Source organism: Botryllus schlosseri, chromosome 7, assembly GCF_051294905.1.
Source record: "Botryllus schlosseri isolate E-star chromosome 7, Bs_hap1, whole genome shotgun sequence".
In the NCBI taxonomy this organism is placed as follows: Eukaryota; Metazoa; Chordata; class Ascidiacea; order Stolidobranchia; family Styelidae; genus Botryllus; species Botryllus schlosseri.
This window is the reverse complement of record NC_137242.1, coordinates 11,042,170-11,060,914: the sequence shown is the minus strand read 5'-3', so window position 1 is coordinate 11,060,914 and position 18,745 is coordinate 11,042,170. Positions and strand designations below refer to the sequence as shown.

General features: G+C 40.0%; 1 protein-coding gene across 1 annotated transcript in view; it reads left to right on the top strand.

Moving 5' to 3' along the window:
* Positions 1 to 1,793: 1,793 nt before the first annotated feature.
* The window catches only part of LOC145443022 (dynein axonemal heavy chain 5-like), a 74,339-nt gene continuing 57,387 nt past the window's right edge, over positions 1,794 to 18,745 (top strand). Inside the window, exons 1-18 of the mRNA XM_080321005.1 lie at positions 1,794 to 1,942; positions 2,131 to 2,234; positions 4,018 to 4,154; positions 7,057 to 7,182; positions 8,869 to 8,994; positions 9,093 to 9,198; positions 9,272 to 9,495; positions 9,559 to 9,774; positions 10,998 to 11,123; positions 11,201 to 11,369; positions 12,597 to 12,700; positions 12,762 to 12,904; positions 14,793 to 14,978; positions 16,195 to 16,410; positions 16,474 to 16,601; positions 17,361 to 17,529; positions 17,589 to 17,793; positions 18,402 to 18,611. Coding sequence (XP_080177131.1) covers positions 2,141 to 2,234; positions 4,018 to 4,154; positions 7,057 to 7,182; positions 8,869 to 8,994; positions 9,093 to 9,198; positions 9,272 to 9,495; positions 9,559 to 9,774; positions 10,998 to 11,123; positions 11,201 to 11,369; positions 12,597 to 12,700; positions 12,762 to 12,904; positions 14,793 to 14,978; positions 16,195 to 16,410; positions 16,474 to 16,601; positions 17,361 to 17,529; positions 17,589 to 17,793; positions 18,402 to 18,611 — 2,685 coding nt within the window. The 5' untranslated portion in view covers positions 1,794 to 1,942; positions 2,131 to 2,140. The remainder of the gene's footprint in view (positions 1,943 to 2,130; positions 2,235 to 4,017; positions 4,155 to 7,056; positions 7,183 to 8,868; positions 8,995 to 9,092; positions 9,199 to 9,271; positions 9,496 to 9,558; positions 9,775 to 10,997; positions 11,124 to 11,200; positions 11,370 to 12,596; positions 12,701 to 12,761; positions 12,905 to 14,792; positions 14,979 to 16,194; positions 16,411 to 16,473; positions 16,602 to 17,360; positions 17,530 to 17,588; positions 17,794 to 18,401; positions 18,612 to 18,745) is intronic.

Below are 18,745 nucleotides of genomic sequence, written 5' to 3'. Positions count from 1 at the left end.
CATGGCCTAAAACTTCATATGTCTTGGTGCGTCGTGGCGCGGTAATGGCCGACGACGAAATGCCCATTTCTATAAATCATTCGTATTTTTTCTTGGGGAAGGGTACCCAATAATTAAGATATTTGGCAACAATAAATGAACTGATGCTAGACGATAACCTAACGTTACAAAATACGCCCGCTGGCAAACGTACATTAATAGAAGTCACAAGAGCCACGCAACGACCGGCCTACTGCATGACCACCAAACCGACGGAATAAGACCGACGCGTGTACTGCTCCTCCCGCCATCCGCGACATAATGAGCCGAACCAAGCGTGACCCCAATCACTGACGTTGAAAAATCACCGGGACACTACCTTATTAAAATAGAGTATAGGGACACCATATCTGGTAGTTTAGGAAGATTTGTCTTCTCTTTTCAATAACGGTAAAATTTCCTCCTGAGACACCCAAATGTCCTCTGTTTAGGCGATTATAGACGGCGGGGACTGAAAATGGTCAACACGTCACAAAATATCTGTGAAAACCGTTTTTTTTCAGGAATTGCTGCGAAGGTTGACTAAGAAAAGGTCAACTCGCCTAGAATCACGATAATCTGTATAAATTCTCCGTTTTATGTACGATATTGAAACTTGAAAAAAAAATGTCCTCTTTTTCGGATGGCAACCCTAAACAAGCGAACTATATTGAACATGATGTCCATTCGCAAAGGTTACGTTCCCGGTGGGCCCTGACAATTACTGTTTGTACTCAGTCGAACTACCAATTGCTAACCGTTTCTACTTATACTACAGACACTACGTTATCACTAGGGCCATTTAAATTCATTAAAGTGATATTTTTTCTATGCATCAGTAAGTCGTGAAATCAATTTAACGCTTAAACCGCATCCCTATGAGGTGTATTAGGAAAGTTATGAAGTCATATTTTGCTGGCTTGGTCATAAATCAGCTTTTTAAGTTATATAGTCATAGTTTTGAGTTATAAAGTCGTATCGTTGTATACTTTTTTTTTAAAAAGTACCAATTTAAGCGGTGAAGCAATTAAACACTAAGAAACTAAGGTAGTTACTCGTTGGGGTAGCTGGTTGAATACTGCTCATTATTATGCCGAGAAACTTCCACAAGTAAAAGAAATAGTCAATGCATGAGAAAGTGAAGGAGTTATTGTAAAGAGCGTCAAAAATTCAGTCAACGATCCAAAGTTGACTAGTCAGTTAACAGAAATATACCTCCACTACAACAAGATTTCAAACTTAATACTCAAAATGGAATCAAAGAGGCATATGCTGATCTAAATGCCCTTGATTTCAGAAAAGATCCGTTCGAGCTCAAAAATTACATGAAGAAGCGATTGGACAAAAACGACGTGAAACAAATTATGGAGCAACAAAGACAAGACATTTCACCAGCGCTTTATGCAAAACTGCAGAAGTGTCAACAAACAGCAGCGTTTGTGGAGCGCTCATTTTCCTTACTACAGTAATTTTACGTCCAACTTCAAAGACTCTAGCATTCCACGCTACATGAAACTGTACTACAACAGTGGTTGAAAATAAAAATGGATGTGTAGCCTATTACTGTTATGTTGCGTGTGTTTAACTCTTTAGTTCTGTGAGTCACGTTGTTCGCACGTAAAAATACACGGTTTTCACATAAAGTCATATACAGTCATGTTTTTCAAAAAATAAAGCCATATTATTGATTTTTAAGGTCATATAAAATTAGCCCTAGTTATCACCATGTTCGGAAATGAATTTCTGCTGTTCCATTGAATATTGGAATAACCGCAAGATGATGACGGAGAGTTTTACTACTTTGAATTCAGAGTCGTTCCGCCTAAAACAATGTTTCATTGTTGCAAGCACTATTTGATTTCGCAGGTTTACTGGTTGCTATACTGAACCATAAAGCACCCATTTCAAGCAATAGCAATAGCTGGTAAGTAATTTGTCTGCGTTAGAGCTATTAGTAGAGGAAGGCAAGTAATCAACTTGTCTATATACACAAACGTACAAAGTACACACCTCGAATGTGTGCTATTTAACGATCTATTCCACTTCAGTAATCCTACTAGCTGTCAGCATAATAAGGCAATCAGCGCAACATTATTACTGTATTTTGGGCAGAAGTTCCCTAATGGAGGAATCAGAAGCTACAGCAGAAAAAGAGGCCGGAAATCCTCCGTCGCCGAAACCGGATACCGGAGACAGCTCACCGCCTCCGACGAAAGGTATGCATAAATAATACCCATGTATGCTCAATGCTCATTGCTTAAGCTCAACCCTAACTTTTTGAAGAGAATGATTCGAAAACTAATAAAATATGTAACGAAATATCAAGTGCAGTCGAACTTCCATAACACGAAGTTGAATGGGATTTTGATAGATTGCAAAGCGAATTGCTGAGGCTGTGAACCGATGTGAAGTGTTCTGTTTTATCATTAATCGCAACAACCATCAAAATTAGCAATCATGGATTTTGAATCGCCTGTGCATTTTCGTAGTCTAAATTGGAGTTCGTCCAAGTAATGTATATTGATGGCTTGCTACGAATTCGTGGAATACAAGGCCCTCCGAGAGCCTATTCAATTCTCCAACAGAAACGGGGGTTGCGACGCGATGGCCTTTCTCACATCGAAGTGTCGCATTACCTGCGCTCTCTATTGTTTTCTTAATTCGCGCTGTGTGTTCGATCAGTGTATGGCTGCTGGCACAATAATTGTCTCTATAGCTACCGGCGAAAGCATATCCGATAAGTCTGTGAATCCAAAAAGATCCTTTGTGCTGACAAAACAATTAAGCCACCCGTTTGAAAACGCCGTTGTCATCCTTAACCGACTGTGCGACGTTTCAATACCGTCATTAACGCTGCCGTGAAGTAGATTGGATATAGTAGAACGCACTTGATAATGTCGTGTGGTTCATTTACTTTCGTCGGAGCTGCGTCCAACAGCATACCGGTCATCTGTGCCTATCGTTTAGATAAGATATATGATGCTTCAAATTTTATTGGCAGATGTTTCACTACTACTTGTGACCGAACTGGAATTATATTACAAAACACCATAGCATCGTAGTGAAATGCCAAAAGCATCTTGAATTACGACCCTAATCCGGTAGCAATTTTAGAATCGCCAAAACGATTTTCCACTTCGTCGATGAATAATATTATTATATTATAATCTTATCATGGATTTTCCAGCGTCATATTGCAAATTACAATTAAAGTCCTTATAAGGGATTTCACAAATTGTGAATAAATCCATTTATTGTAGTGGTTCTTTATCGGAGGTGGGTGAGCTAATTATTAGGATTAGCGAGCTCTGGCGTATAGCCTATATACTCTTCAAATTAACCTCGGGTTTAAACTAACGCACCCATCGGTATCACAAATACGTTCGTCGTTTCTGTCATAATGCTAACCAGACAAGGTGGAGATAATTATTGACGCCTGACCTATGATTATCTGGTCACGGTCAGGCTTTTCTCGTTGTCGTTGTCCTCGAGTATCGTCCAGGATCTGATTTAAATTGCGGGGTAACATAGGTGCGCAGTGCGCACAGATTACGAAGAACTTGCGTCTAAAGGTCTGTTGACTTGACCATTTGGAAGGTAACCTAAGCAGCTGATTTAGCGAATATGATATAGCTAGGTGGTTCTCTATGAGGGCAAAATTTATCTCTCTTCCAAAAAAATCGGGCCGAGCTAAAGCTTGGCAGATCAGGAATCATATTAACGAATGTCGTTCTGGTGAATTTTGAACACTACGACCAATTTAGTCGAAGTACAGTGAATACTAAAACAACAAGTACAAATCTCTATTCGGTAATCTTGTTTCCGGGTGCGTTTCCGGGGTTTGAACAACCCAATTACGCAGTACTGTGATATTTAAGATTTACCCCTGCTATGAAATGCTCACAGGCTCATTGATCACTATATCATAGTCGTCAGCCGGATCTTGGTACCCGTGGCTTACATGCGTTTTGCGAATTTAATATTCGCTATGCTTTGCAGAGGAAACGGCAATTCTGCGTGGCATCTCCACCACCGGAGGGACTCTGGGAGGTAAAAGGCGTCGTGTTCAAGGGAATACAGCTCCCGGTGCTCCTCGCAGAGCTGCGTCTCAGCAGCCTCAGGCAGCCGCTGCACCCGTGAGTTGTTAGTTCATTTGCTATGCAAAATACACGATTCGGTAAAATCCACATGCTCGGAATATTGACAAATCTGCGATTATTTTATAGTATTGATGATTAACATTTGAGAAGTTACTTCAAAAGCACTCCTGGACCAATATGTTTTACGCTCAAAGCACAGTTTCTATCAGGATCATGCTCCCCGTGTACACGCAAATTCATGTACCGTACTATACTCATGCAAATATACTAATCATGACGAGGTCATAATTTCAAAATATATTTCAATGACTGTGTGAAGGTAATGGTTTGGAAACTCGTACACGACAAATGATCAGAAATCACTCCATCATAATGTATGTGGAACACTGACTACTTGAAGACAAGTGCATCATACAACATGGCGGTTGTCAAATTTACACTGTTTCACCACCCCGGAGTGTATAGGTTTATCTGTCGCACGGACAGTCGACATATTTCAGTCTCCAGAAAGCCGAAGGTTTATGAGAGGTCTCGTTATCAGTTTATCATCGAATTACGGGTATATCAATTAACAGGAGCAACACATCGGCATCATCGATTATATCGGAGTCTAGTCTGCTGTAGATTGCTAGTTTCGAAGGGTGTAACATTTTCCGTCTCTATCACATTTACAGTTAATAACTTCAGTTCTCCAATCATTTAACTTGCCAACTTGTCACTATCCTCAATGTATGAACTTCGTGCGCCATTGTGATATCACCAATGGTGACAAATTGATATCCGCCGTCATTCGTCAGTAGTTGAATTCTTTTAGCGATCCTAAACCAGGTGCCTTGATTTTGACCTCAGGAAGTATGTTTCGTAATAATGTAACCGACTCTTTTATTGCCTTCTCTACCTGAGTCACGTAGCTCCGCTATTATACTTTGGACATTATATTTCCGCAACTTCTACTTCCATATGTAAACAAGAGATGTATATTAACTACGCAACATGCCGTGTTAAGATGCAGAAGGAAAGTTATAATACCATGTGTGGGGCACCACAGAGATTAGACGATTTCCAGTTAGCATATAATGACCGTTTGACTGATCTCAAAGTATTTAATTCTACGCACAGAAGGATTGGTATTGGCGAGTTTTTAAACGCTGTTACGAATAGCCTACTTCACCTGCTCGACGAGTATCCACAAACATAATTGATTGCTGTGGCTTTTTGATAATCAGTAAGCGTAACGATTGCCAGGAAAGTTGTATTGCAGGGTGCAGGGTACCATATAAATACCTTGTTATAACATAGACGCGAACGTCAATTCATATGTGAGGGATATATCAACATTGTTCATTGTTCAACCTTCAATCGAGAATATCACACTGACAGATGATGGGGATTCAGAAAGTAGATATAGACTATTTGCCGATAATTAAGCAGCGGTAATCATCCGCCAGTCATATATTGTTGTATATTGGTAACATAATTAAAACTTGCCTGAATTACATGGTGTGTGTCGCATCTGAAAATATGTGTACCTTACGTTACCAGTAACAGTTAACCGATAACTACGCGATGAGATACTTTCGACAGAATGGTCGAAGACAATAGCAAATCGCAGGCGCAATCGCCTGTCAATTCGGTAAGTGATCCACACATGGCAAGATAGACCGAGAGCTGTGTCCAATGTTCCCTCTAATTTTTGACGAGTCTGCGCACACTCGCCAACTCCCTGCGCAGACTCTAGGAAAACAGTGCGTAACGACTAAAAAAAAGGTCATCACTTCTGATTTTTTGTGCGCAACTTAGAATTTCTGTGCGCAGAGTCCGTGAAAGCACTGCGCATTTGCGCACGTGCGCAGCTTAGAGGGAACATTGGCTGTGTCTTATAGTAATTATAATCAGGGCAATAACGCGACGCGAAATCAGGCTACAAATCACCGAATATTGTGCTCTCTAATCCCATACAGAAAATCAATGAACTCTTCATGCGGCGTGAAAGATCGGGGAGGTTAAATAAACATCGACTTTACAAACAACGTTTATTGTACACCACCAGCGTCGAGTAAATACAGCGTAGAAATATGTTTATTAAACACTCATAACCAAGTTGTTTCATTTCGAAAACGCGCAAATTGCATAGAATTTACGTGACGTGATGTCGCCATAATTTTTAATGGAACTGCAACATTGTGATTCGTTACGAATATTGGGGATATTACTCAAGTATCACTAACAAACATGACTAAATCAGCATTATAGACAGGCTATGTCCGATGCGTAATGTGAATAGCTGATAACATTCCAAAAATAGATTCATCCCCTTGTTACTTGGTCTTACAACATCACATACCACTATAGTCTTTAATCCGATTTTGTTTCATAAAATGCAATGTACAATAGGGAATACATTGAACTGCTGGAAGCGCGTTTAGGAAGGCCAATGTAACGGCTATATCACAATGGTTCTCGCAACTCCGACGTAACAATAACATTTTCAAGGGCATTTATATTTCGAATACCGCCAATGTCATTCCATTCAATCATCGATTGCTCTATGTTTTCATTACTTAAAAGTGATTCGTTGACGCGCACGGTACTTGTCGGGGATTCTGACATTTTATTATTTCTATCCCAATATAGTCGTTGAACGGATTGACTCTCATACGGGAATAAGAACCAACTCATATGACCATTGACAAACTTCGATCCAAATGTATAAAGCAACGATTGCAGCGTTCATCATCTGGAATTCATGATTATTTTCATTGAAGTAGGCCTTCGTGGACTTTAAGATGAATCATTCCTAGACACATCTATATACATTGTGGAGGCATAGTAACAAAATATTGTTGACATTCTCTTTCACTCAAACTACGGCAACCATTTCACTCTTTGCATTAATGATTAGCAGACAATCAAATCTTTTTTCGCGTTTTTTTTTCAGCAAGCCGGAAAGAAGAATGCGGTTCTTACCGGAGAGACAATGAAAGAGATGGCGAGGCAGGCAAAGGCTGTTAGAGAAGAGAGGAGGGCCGGACTCGATGCACGGCATAAGTGGATCATTGCCAAGGTGACGAATTTGTTGATTTTTTTGTGTGGACCTATATCTAGTTATAGTGCGACAAATAATCTGACCCGACTCCGATCCTGTTTTTTAAAGCTCTGGTCCGATTCCTAGGCCGGATTCTACAAATAACCGTGATTCGGTCCGACAAACTCCGATAATAATTATCTACTCACAGGATGGTATTGAATATTGATTGAAACAATGCAAACAAAAATTAAAAACTCAAATATCAAGTCCAACCCTTATCTGAAGTGATTATGCATACGTGCACTTAGCATGTGGTTTATTTTCATGAACGTTTCACTTTAACTATTGATTCGAGGGTGGCCTATTCTTAGTAAAAAGCAGATGTGGTCAATGTAGTCACCGTCGCTACTCAAGTAGAATTAGAAGTAACGCCGGAATTTATGCTCAAGTAAAAGTAGGAGTGGCGGTTCACAAGTACGTAAGTAGCTATTCTGCGCCTATTGTTGCCTAAAAAACTGCAAACTGTCAAGTAGAAGTAGAAGTAGTCTAAACTCATAACTACTTAATAAGTAGTCCGAGTAGGCTAAATGTACTTCAAGTACTTGGAAAAGTAGAAGTACTTCGTTACTGACCACATCTGGTAAAAAGTACTGATCCAGCTCCGAACTGGCTCCGGCCAAAAATTAGAAAATCAGGCCTGATATCCAATCCGGCTCCGGTCCATGCGCCGCTCTAATATCTAGGGATACCATATTTTGAGATCTAGAAAAGAGGACAACAATACTTATAAAATCGGACGACGTAGCGGGTAATTTTAAAATTTTCACTAGTAACAATATTCACTATTGTCTCAACTAAAACTAAAGAAGGTCATTTTTCCAACTCGACACGGTAGACCTGGGGGGCTCAAGATCAACGTTTTCGGAGGGAGGAGTGACGAAGTGCTGTTTCGGTCCTGATTTAACATAGGTAGATACTCCTCTCAAAAATAAAGTTCAAATATTAACAAATACGCATAATGAGTTCGATTCTACTCCCAATTTTGATATAACGGCAATATCGCTTGGGGCCAGCGGGATTCTTTAGTTCAGGGGTATGACGGCCAACATGCGAGTCTGCAAATTGCGTTGCCACAAAGATCGGCGGCGATGAAACCTTGGAAAAAATGATTGCCACATGTGGCTGAAACCTTCGATATTGATATGTCCTTGTCCAGGCGGCCCAAATGACCGACGTCGAATAGTCCTGTACTATACAATCTGAACCCCAAGAAACAAATGCGACCCGCGCAGGAAAAAGGCGACCCGTGAAAAATTACAATTTCGAATCGTGTGCGGCTTCCGAAGTGAATTTAAATTTTAGTTTGGTCTTGTACGTACGAGCTATCCCAATGTCTTTAAGTAGAGACAACCCATGTGCTATACGGAAGGTCACGAAATAGCAACATACTCTTACAGTGTAATTATTGATACGGTCTCTCTTTATTTTGTAAGTTTCGCATTAAATTAATTATCATGTAAGTCTAATGAATTTCCGATAACGAGGAGGGGACAAACGAAGACGATTTTTATGGCTCGCGATAATCCGTTGATGAGGAAAACTAATCATCCGTATCGACACTAAATTAGCGCCACAACACTTCTAGCTAGGCCGCTTTGTTATCTCGTCTTCCGTAGGTCGCTGGATAGAATATGTTTTACGCCGCGCCATGTCATATGACAGGTGTCTCACGCAATGGGCGTAGAAGCAGCTTCAGTGGAGGATCAAATCATCGCCGACGAACGTTTCGACTTGATAGACAATTTCTTTGCTGCAAACGGATCCAAGAAACTGATGTTTTACTTCCAGGTACATATAAGTCAGGGCTATTCAACTTGTGCCATCAAATGTAGATGGAATGAAATTGTATCTAAATTTCAATGTAATGTTATTTCTCTGTTGCGTAGGACACATTGACCCGCGAAGCAGTTCTTTCACGCGCTGACGCAATGAGTGTGTTCCCAGGCGCACAACCTAAAGAAAAATTGTTTTTAACAACGGGAGATGCTGAACGTAAGTATAACTTCTAACTGTCATTTCGAAAACTGAACTAGAAAACGCAACCGCGGTTTTGCATTCACGGCAGCTCTGGTTGGCGTATGCTACTTCTTCGTGCGTACAATTGAGAAGGCAATCACCACTGCGAATATCGCGAATGAAGTGAATTTCGGCATTCTCGACGCGAGCGACGGCAACTTATTGAAGGGTATCGAAAATCTCCTGGGAAAGATTATGATTCCCGCTTTGGAGGCGCAGGAAAATTGGGGGCAGTTGACAGTCTCTGGAACAGAAGGAACCAAGACACAAGAGGTACCGGTATATCGATTTTTTTATGTAAGAATATTGGATAATAATGCAATACTTTCAATGTAGACCGATGACTTCTTTGAGTCGATTGAAAAATTTATCGCTACTCTATCGTCGGCACGTGACAACATGTCTGGAAGATTTGAGCTTGGAGAGATTGATATCGGCTACAACCTCGACCAGTACCGCCCGGCTGACTACATTCAACTCGCAAACAGCAACGCTGACTTGATTGAAAAGCTGGAAGGTGTGCTAACAGGGTGGTCCAAGGAGATTGAACAAGTGAGTGCCGGATATTTTAACTTGTTCATACTACATGTAGTACTATAATGAAACTTTGTTGGGTTATAATGAGAGCTAATTAGGCGCCAATCACATTATGTAATAAGCATACTAAGACCTGGAACAAGAATAGGGACATATTGCGTGCCATAAGGTGAACCTTTTTGGGACCAAGCTATCTATTTTTAGTCTGAAATCATCCCACTCTTGTATTATCAGTATCGTATTTTGCTATATTGTAATATTATTGTTGCACGCGGTCTGACTTTTTCAAAGTTTTTCACGCCCCAGAAAATGTTTTGAAACAGGATTAAGCTGTATGTATCCATTATTTTTCACGAAAAACCTACAATTGTTTCTGGTGTTAGTAGCTATACAGTTGGGCAGCTTTTTTAGCAGAAAGCCTCTTCAATCTTTTTTTTTTTTTAATTTGGAAATTATGTTGGTGTGAGGATTGACTTAATAACTCATCAAGTTTCCATGTAGAACTCGATGAAACTCGAAACATGAATATTTCTTGTTCAACACAATGAATTTTTAAGATATTATCATTGGGTTCCCAACCTGTGGTCCATGTCTCCCTAGGGGGCTATAAGCAGTTTTCAGTGGGGCATGAGTAAATTAAAATATAATCATGTCTATGTCTACTTCACTATGAAAAATGAAATAAATTGAAATTTAAGCTGGAAGCTGCCATTAATTCTGAAGACAAAGCAGCACCGTGTATTGGGTATTCATTATGACCAAACCAGTAATTAAGGAAATATCAGAAAAAAAAACAAGCTCAACAATTAACTGAATATGTAATGGGTAATTACTGTACTATCATGTTGATCCTTTGTTGTCATTATATCATGTTATCGTATTAAATTATACAGTTACTGTATAAACAAGTGTTTCAATTCAAATATCATCACTTGATTTTTGTAAAGGGTAAAAAATAAGGGGCATTGAATTCGCAAAATTTAAAGGGTTGGAAACCCCTGGTCTCACAAATTTGTCTTTGCAAAGTTCATTAGAGCAAATAGGACTGCAAACCTGCGAATTTGTGTCCACGCATTGATGACCAACTAACTACCTATTCAGTAGAAAATATCAGCAATTTTAAAATGAGAAAAGGAAATAAAAAAGATGGAAAACTGGGTGTTCCATTCTGGTGTTCATGTTTGTTAATGCTATAATCTTTAAATGGCATTTTGTTATTTGGAAATTTTTTCGTTAAGGTTTTGGCAGAAAGTGAGCAAATGAGGAAAGAAGCGGACGACATCGGGCCCGCTGCGGAATTGGATCACTGGAAACATCGCATGGCCAAATTCAGCTCCTTGCTGGATGAGATCAAAACCAATAGGGTGAGATTTCTATTTCTACGATCTCATCCCATAACTTGAACGATAAAAACATTCTAACTGTTATCGGCTCTATGAAGGTTCGCACGGTTGTTGGCATTCTTCATGCCGCTAAATCAAGAACTCTGAAGCGTTGGAAAGAACTAGACTCGAGAATAACCGACGCTGCTAATGAAGCGAAAGATAATGTCAAGTATTTGTACACATTGGACAAATACTTTGGACCTCTGTCGAAATGTACTCCGCAAGGTAGGAAATTATGGTAAAGGTGATGTTTTGGTATTTTAATGTGATCGAAGTGGTTCATATTGTGTTCATGTTGCATTTGCAAAAGATAAAAGTAATTCCGATTTCACTAAAGTTGAACTAATAATCGCACTATCAATGATATTCACCAGAACTGTGTATTGGCTGTGCTATTGGCTGTCTTGTAAATGTTTTTCTGCATTTTGTAAGTAGAAATGATCAAACTAATTACGATTTCACTGAAGTGGATATACATGCAATGCCGTATGCTAAACTTCTGTTGAAGTAATACTAATTGCACTACTGGTATCAATAATATTCACCAGACCTGTATATTGATCGGCTGTACTATTTGCTGTCTTGTAACGTTTTGGCTGTGTTTTTTTGTGTGAAAAAGATCAATATAATTCCGATTTCACTAAATTTGGCATACCGTACCAGTAATGCAGCGAGTTAAACTTCAGATGATCGGGCGATCAATAACACTGGTCAACAAAATGAAATTTTTTTTTCAGGCAGAACATCTGAGAGCCGTTTCTGGGGTTTTTGAGGTTGCTGATTACGAATATCACATTAGTTTTGCCAGATTGGTTCTTCGTCAGAAGATATTTATACCCCTAAAAAATCCCAAAATTACTGTATATACCCTTAAATATTTCACTTGCTAGGAAGAAAATCGTCAATACCGCGAAAATGGGATATTTTGGTCAAAATAGCCCCATGGGTTATCTCCACAACACGAGCCAATTTGAAAATACTAAGGTCATATTCGGAATCAGTGGCCTTCGGAACCCCCAAAACCACTCTTACTTTGTCTGCCTAAAAATATGTGTTGACCAGTGTAATATTCTCCAGGCTTGTCCATCGGCTGAAGTGTTTGGGTTTTTAGCAACAATCGCATCTGCCACACTTGTCATATGTGAGAGAGAGGGAGAGAGAGAGTGAGAATCTTTATTTGTATACATTACATATCAACATAACACTGCAAAAATGTAACAGTGAAATGTGACATGCAAGGTAGACAGGAGGCTCGATATGACAAAGTCTTCAGAGCCGAGCCACCCAGATGTGACGTATTTGAGCCTAAATGTACACTTTGATTGGATTTGTATTGAGACATGCATCTGAAGAGTGGACCATAACCTGATTCTTGTATTGCCTAGAACTCAATCTTGACTGGGTGTTTTGTTGTGTCTGCATTTCGTCTGCATTCCATCCCTTGTGTTTCAGGTATGATCGAAGTTCTACCTGGTCTGATGAACAGCATTCGTATGATCCACAGCATCTCACAATTCTACAACACGTCTGAAAGGATGACCTCGCTTTTCGTTAAAGTAAGGCATTTCCAGACCATTCAGTTCCATATCGACAATATTTGTATGGTTTTGACTACAGGTGACAAATCAAATGATCACGACATGCAAGCATTACATCATGGGAGGCAAGGATCGCGTGTGGGAGATTGAGAGAACTGTTTTGTTAGAGAGGATCTCGAATTGTCAGAGACTCAATCAAGAGTATCAGACATGCTTTCACAGGTGAATTACCGTGCGTGCATGTGTCACTTCAGTTTATTGGAAATTTCATGGAGTCTAAACACAGCAAGATTGCGATACAATGCAAAGATTGGTTGCAGTCGATTTTACTAGGAATAATTTTGCAATCAAACACCCACCTTGGCCTACAGATATTAATAAAGGTACATGTATGTTAGAGGGCATGTTAGGATTAGAAGTTGTCTAAAGTCCTAATCACTTGGGTAAGTACTGCAGGTAGTCAAGACCTCAAGACTTGAGTACTTTGTAAAATTACAAGCACTTGAACAGTTGGTTTGTGGTACAGAACTTGAAGATAGCTTTCAATACAACATCCATTGTAGTAAAATATTTATTCAACTCGAAGACTTTTCGGTTGCCTCTTTTCAAGAGTTAACGGCACACTAAAGGGATTTAAACAGAATGAAAAGCAAAACCAAAAAGGCGAAGTATGACGCAACAATCAGAAATTACATACCATGAAGTCCGCAATGTAACGATGGCAACAATAAAAAACTTGAAGAGTACGATACTAGTAACATAGCATTTTGAAACCAAACAATAACAAACACGAATTAGAACGTACTAATGGGAAATTTGTAAGTTATACAGAAAATCTTTTTGCCTACATAAAATACGCTTGGTCAATTGGATGATTGTTGATTCTAGGGCTTTCAAATGAATGAAATGTTCGCCAGAAAAATTGCCACGTGAATTGGATGAGATCCATTCTATCCTATCAAAAAATGGCTATCCTGAGCATATATTGAAATGCTCCTTCGCAAGAGTGTTAAAACGTTCGGATCAACCTCCCAATTATGGACCGGAAAAATGCCCGGCATTTTTACATCTACCTTGGCTAGGCAATGTGTCGAATCGGTTTGAAAAGTTGATCAAATCGGCCGTGCACCGTTGTTATTATAGTGTAAATGCGCATGTGGTGTATACAACCAAACCACTTCTGCCAAACTTCCGAAAGGATGTACTTCCTGCTTTAAATGCAAGTAACGTCGTCTACGAATTTAAGTGCCACTGTGATAGTAGGTATGTGGGACGTACATCACAAAGATTGTTTGAACGGATAACGCAACACATTCCCAAATTGATTCGCTCAAAAACTTGCGCAAATGACCGTACGGAGTTCGCACGACAATGCAAATCAGCCGCCAAAACCGACTGTTACGACGATTACCGAGCATACGCTTCGGCAATTGGCCAACATTTAAGTGAGAACCCTTCTTGTGCTCAAAACTATAATGACCAAATGTTTACAGTCATTGCGCGAGGCAGATCCTTGTTTCATTTGAAAGCCCTAGAATCAACAATCATCCAATTGACCAAGCCTATTTTATGTAGGCAAAAAGATTTTACATTTTACAAATTTCCCATTAGTGCGTTCTAATTCGTGTTTGTTATGGTTTGGTTTCAAAATGCTATGTTACTAGTATCGTACTCTTCAAGTTTGTAATTGTTGCCATCGTTACATTGCGGACTTCATGGTATGTAATTTCTGATTGTTGCGTCATACTTCGCCTTTTTGGTTTTGCTTTTCATTCTGTTTAAATCCCTTTAGTGTGCCGTTAACTCTTGAAAAGAGGCACCCGAAAAGTCTTCGAGTTGAATAAATATTTTACTACAATGGATGTTGTATTGAAAGCTAATTACAAGTACTTTATTACTGACCGCCTCTGCTAGCATTCAATGTCGGTATACTGGTAATCGTGCTTGAACATTTAGCTGGGACTCACCTCTTATATTTGTCTATATTCATTTGGTATATTGTGAAGAATTGAGATATTGGGTTTTAAGAAAAAAGGGTTTGAGTGCATGCAGCATTTTCAATTCTCAGTTATGATTATTCGATGATGAATTTGCGACGTCGTATTTTTAGAACGAAGGAAATCTTGAAGCAGAACCCGCGCGAGCGTCAGTTCGAGTTCAGCGAGAACTACATCTTCGGGAAGTTCGACACGTTCTGCAAGAGACTGGAGAAAGTGGCTCACATGATCTCGACCATGAAGATACTGGCCGGGCTGAAGGAAGTGAAAATCGAAGGGATCGAATCCATGTTCATGAAGTAGGCTTATATTTCTTGCCGCAGTCGTGCAATTGAAACAAGGGACCGAATATTAACCAGAGGTTGTCAAAGTAGTCAGCCCTTGTGCTCAAGTATAGGTAGAAGTAATGCTGTAAATATTCACACATGTACAACAAGTACCAGTAGTGATTACCGAGACTCGTAGAACTGTTTCAAGTGGAAGTAGAAAGTGAAGTCATGGAAAGTATTCGAATAAATCGTTTCACAAAGTTAGAGCGGCTGAGGGGTCGCATGTTTTTACCGAGTAATGAAATCAAAAGATGCAGTGTTGGCGACTAATAAAAATCCTAATGACACTACGAATAAATGCAATTTTTGACAATATATATGTCTACAATGATACAGGGGCAAGTCAAGTCGTCATTCAATTCAATTTATTGCTAAAAATTTCATCATTTCCATACACCACAAGACTGCGATACAATGGAAGATAGGAAGGTGTCGAAAATACTCGGACTAGTCTTTAAAATCAGACACCTACCTGGCCTAGGCGATGTAAAAAGGAGGCATGCACACTGAATGAAAAGTAAAAGATAATATAAAAGGACAGGTGACAAAAAGTGGCAGGTATCGGAAGGCGAGATCGATATGTCAGGTCGTGGTCCGGTAAACTAGACGACTAACTAGTATTCATTCAGTGGAAATTGTTTGTATTTCGACTTGAATGACAATGTATGACGTGCAAAATGTCCCAAAACTTCTTTATACTTCACAAATTCGACTGTGTTTGTTTGTGTTGTTCATGGTGTATGTCGACTACCATGGTCATTTACACCAGATCGATTGTCTTTATTTTGATCCCGTATCTGCTGACTTGTAGCAAGGCCCACTTCTAAGCTTTTTTAAAACACCGCTTGTGCGGATCAGATGGTGAGGAGGAGCCTAGATACAACTCCGAACGAATTCTGGAGTTGGCGTCAATCAGACTGGAACCCGCAAACTATTGGTGTTGCAGCTGTGGATCACACCACTAGGCTATCTCGCCACTATGCGGCAGTGTAAAACACAGGTAGTTTTGTCTGAAAAACAGTCAGACAGTTAAATTGTAAGCCTTCTAAAAACATAACCACTCAAATAACTAACTCAAGTAAACAAAACCTATACCTAATCACTCCAAAAAGGTTGCAGAACTTTGTCACTGGCTACCTCTGCAGATAACATATGTTGGAGGTTAACTGTGTTTTCTCCATTTAAGATATCAAAACATTGTTGCCACTACCGAGAAAAAGAAGTACGACGTGCTGGACCACCGTAAGGCGGAATTCGAGAGCGACTACGAGGATTTCAGAACTCAAATCGACGGGCTGCAGCTCGCCATCCAGAATTTCATGGACCTGTGGTTCAACCGGTCGCTATCCACTGAATATCTTCTGAATCTGTTGAAGAAATTTGGCGCCATCTCCGGAGCGAGGTACGGTATTCCTTTGTTTTAGGAATGTGATGATGTTGTTTGGAACTGCCGTTATGTTTGCAGTCTCGATTTCGACGACAAGTACATGTTCCTTCTCGGGAAATACGCAAAGGACTTGGAAAGTGTGCGGAAGGCTTATCAAAAATTCAAGACTGATCCGCCCATTGCGAGAAATTTGCCTCCCATCGCAGGTAAAGAGGCGATGTCATGTGTATACGACATTAGTTCTTAACAGGGATTCGCTGGGCCGGTCCCAGGGGTTCGCTGTAGAACAATACACATACTTGACTCACTGATTTACACACACACACACTCCTGTGCAATAAATAGTCATTAAAATCTTTTATTTTGTGTGAAAATCGTATTTATTGGTTTCATTCTTTTAACAATGTTGCTTTGAAACTTGAGCAATGAGCAAGGTTTTATGGTGCTAGTCGTGTTCACAATAGTCCCATTCCTGTTATTTTAGATTTCATGTCTTTTTTGTATGAGAAGAGTAAGTTTCAGATATTAGCCAAATCTCAATTTGGAAATATTACATTCTCGTCAATGCCCAATTTATCGCATGTTACAAAAGCTACCATATATGACTAATTGCGTTAATCGAGTTCTTGATACAAGTACGAGTGATATAGGTCTTGTACTTGTGGAGAGGGAGATATGGTATTCTTTTTCGCCTGCACCATCGAGATGCTTTGACGACGGAGATCCGATACGGCCTTTATAGTAAGGTCATCTAGTCTGCACCCCCGGTTTTTTCTCCTCCATGCTATGCGTGATTGCTGAGCGCCTAGCAGGATAGCCGCGGTTCAATGCCCACTGAAAAAATCATTGATAAATTTTGCCTAGTTTGAAATCAGTCCAGAGTAACCTTTTGAAGCCCGGTTAAATCATTTACAGGTTCCTCCTGCTTGCAATATCTTGTAACATTGCGCTTGTTTGATATTCAGGCAAAATCACGTGGGCGAGACAGCTTTATCGCAAAATCAAGTCTCCGATGGCTTACTTTATCGAGCAAGGCACTATTTTGGAAACGTCGGAGGGCAAAAAGGTCATCAAAACCTACAACAAGTTGTCCGCCGTACTTCTGGAATACGAAGTCCTCTACCACAGAGGATGGTGAGGCGATTTTTGATACCGGAAATTTGCGAATTGCGGCTGATCCGTGATTTTTCAAGGGTGCGAGCCGTCGAAGCGATCAAATCCGGAATGAAGTCGACGCTGTTGGTTCGTCATCCCGAAAGCGGAAAGCTGAACGTGAATTTTGACCCCTCCATCTGGGAGTTGCTCTGTGAGGCAAAATACCTGTGGAAGATTGACCTTGACATTCCGGATGGCGCTTTCAACCTGTGCCTGAAAGAAGAACAAATTAAACAACATCAGGTGCGTCGGTGGTAGGCTAGAGGTGGTCGGTGTGCGCTACTAGGTCTTTGCCTACTTTCAGTGCTCACTTGAGCGGCTATGATTTTAACCTACACTTACTTGAACAACTATTGGGCCAAAGTATATGCTTTTTACTCTTTAGATTTTGAAAATTGTTAAGTGGTTTGGGGAGATGTGTGCATGATTTTCAAGTGGAAAATTGCAGAGTGTGACTTGAATTGCACTCTGAATTCTAGACGTTAAGTGAGAATTTAATTTTTGTCAATCGATTCTAAAATATAAATGCAAAATTGGGCTGTTGGCACCAAAATGTTCAAGGAAGAAGTTTCAAGATTTGGTGTTCTCTCTGGCCGCATATGGTGAAACTCTCCGGTGTATAGCAGATGCTGATAAAACGTGTGAATCTTAATATCTATACATAACGATGATAGATTCTACCGTTACATATCAAGTATAATTTTCCTGAATACGATCGGTATATAAAATTCTGAAATTCTGAATGCAGCACATGAAATTCTGGAGGACTTTTGTCGAATCTTAATTTATCAATGTCCGCTAGCTGTCACTCGCCATTGCCTTAGAATACAGACATTTCGATGTATTTCAAGGTGGACTTGCACGAGATGCTGAAAGCCTTCGACCAGACCGTCGCCAGCATCCAGCCCCTCCTGATGCCGCTGATGAAGCCTTTGGTGGTCCGCGTGGAAGACTGTATCGGCCCGGGCCTGACGATTATCAACTGGAACTCGTTGAACATCGACAAGTACATCAAGGACGTGTTTGACGCCATGGACGACTTGAAGATACTGATCAAAAGAGTGAGATTTTAGGCTCCTCATCTAGTAATCTCGTTATGTCGGTTTTCATGGTCATTGCTTAATAAAGTTACGACTGGGGATGGGCTCAACGATTTGATTTGATTGAATAATTTGATGATCGTTCGTGTCAGAGC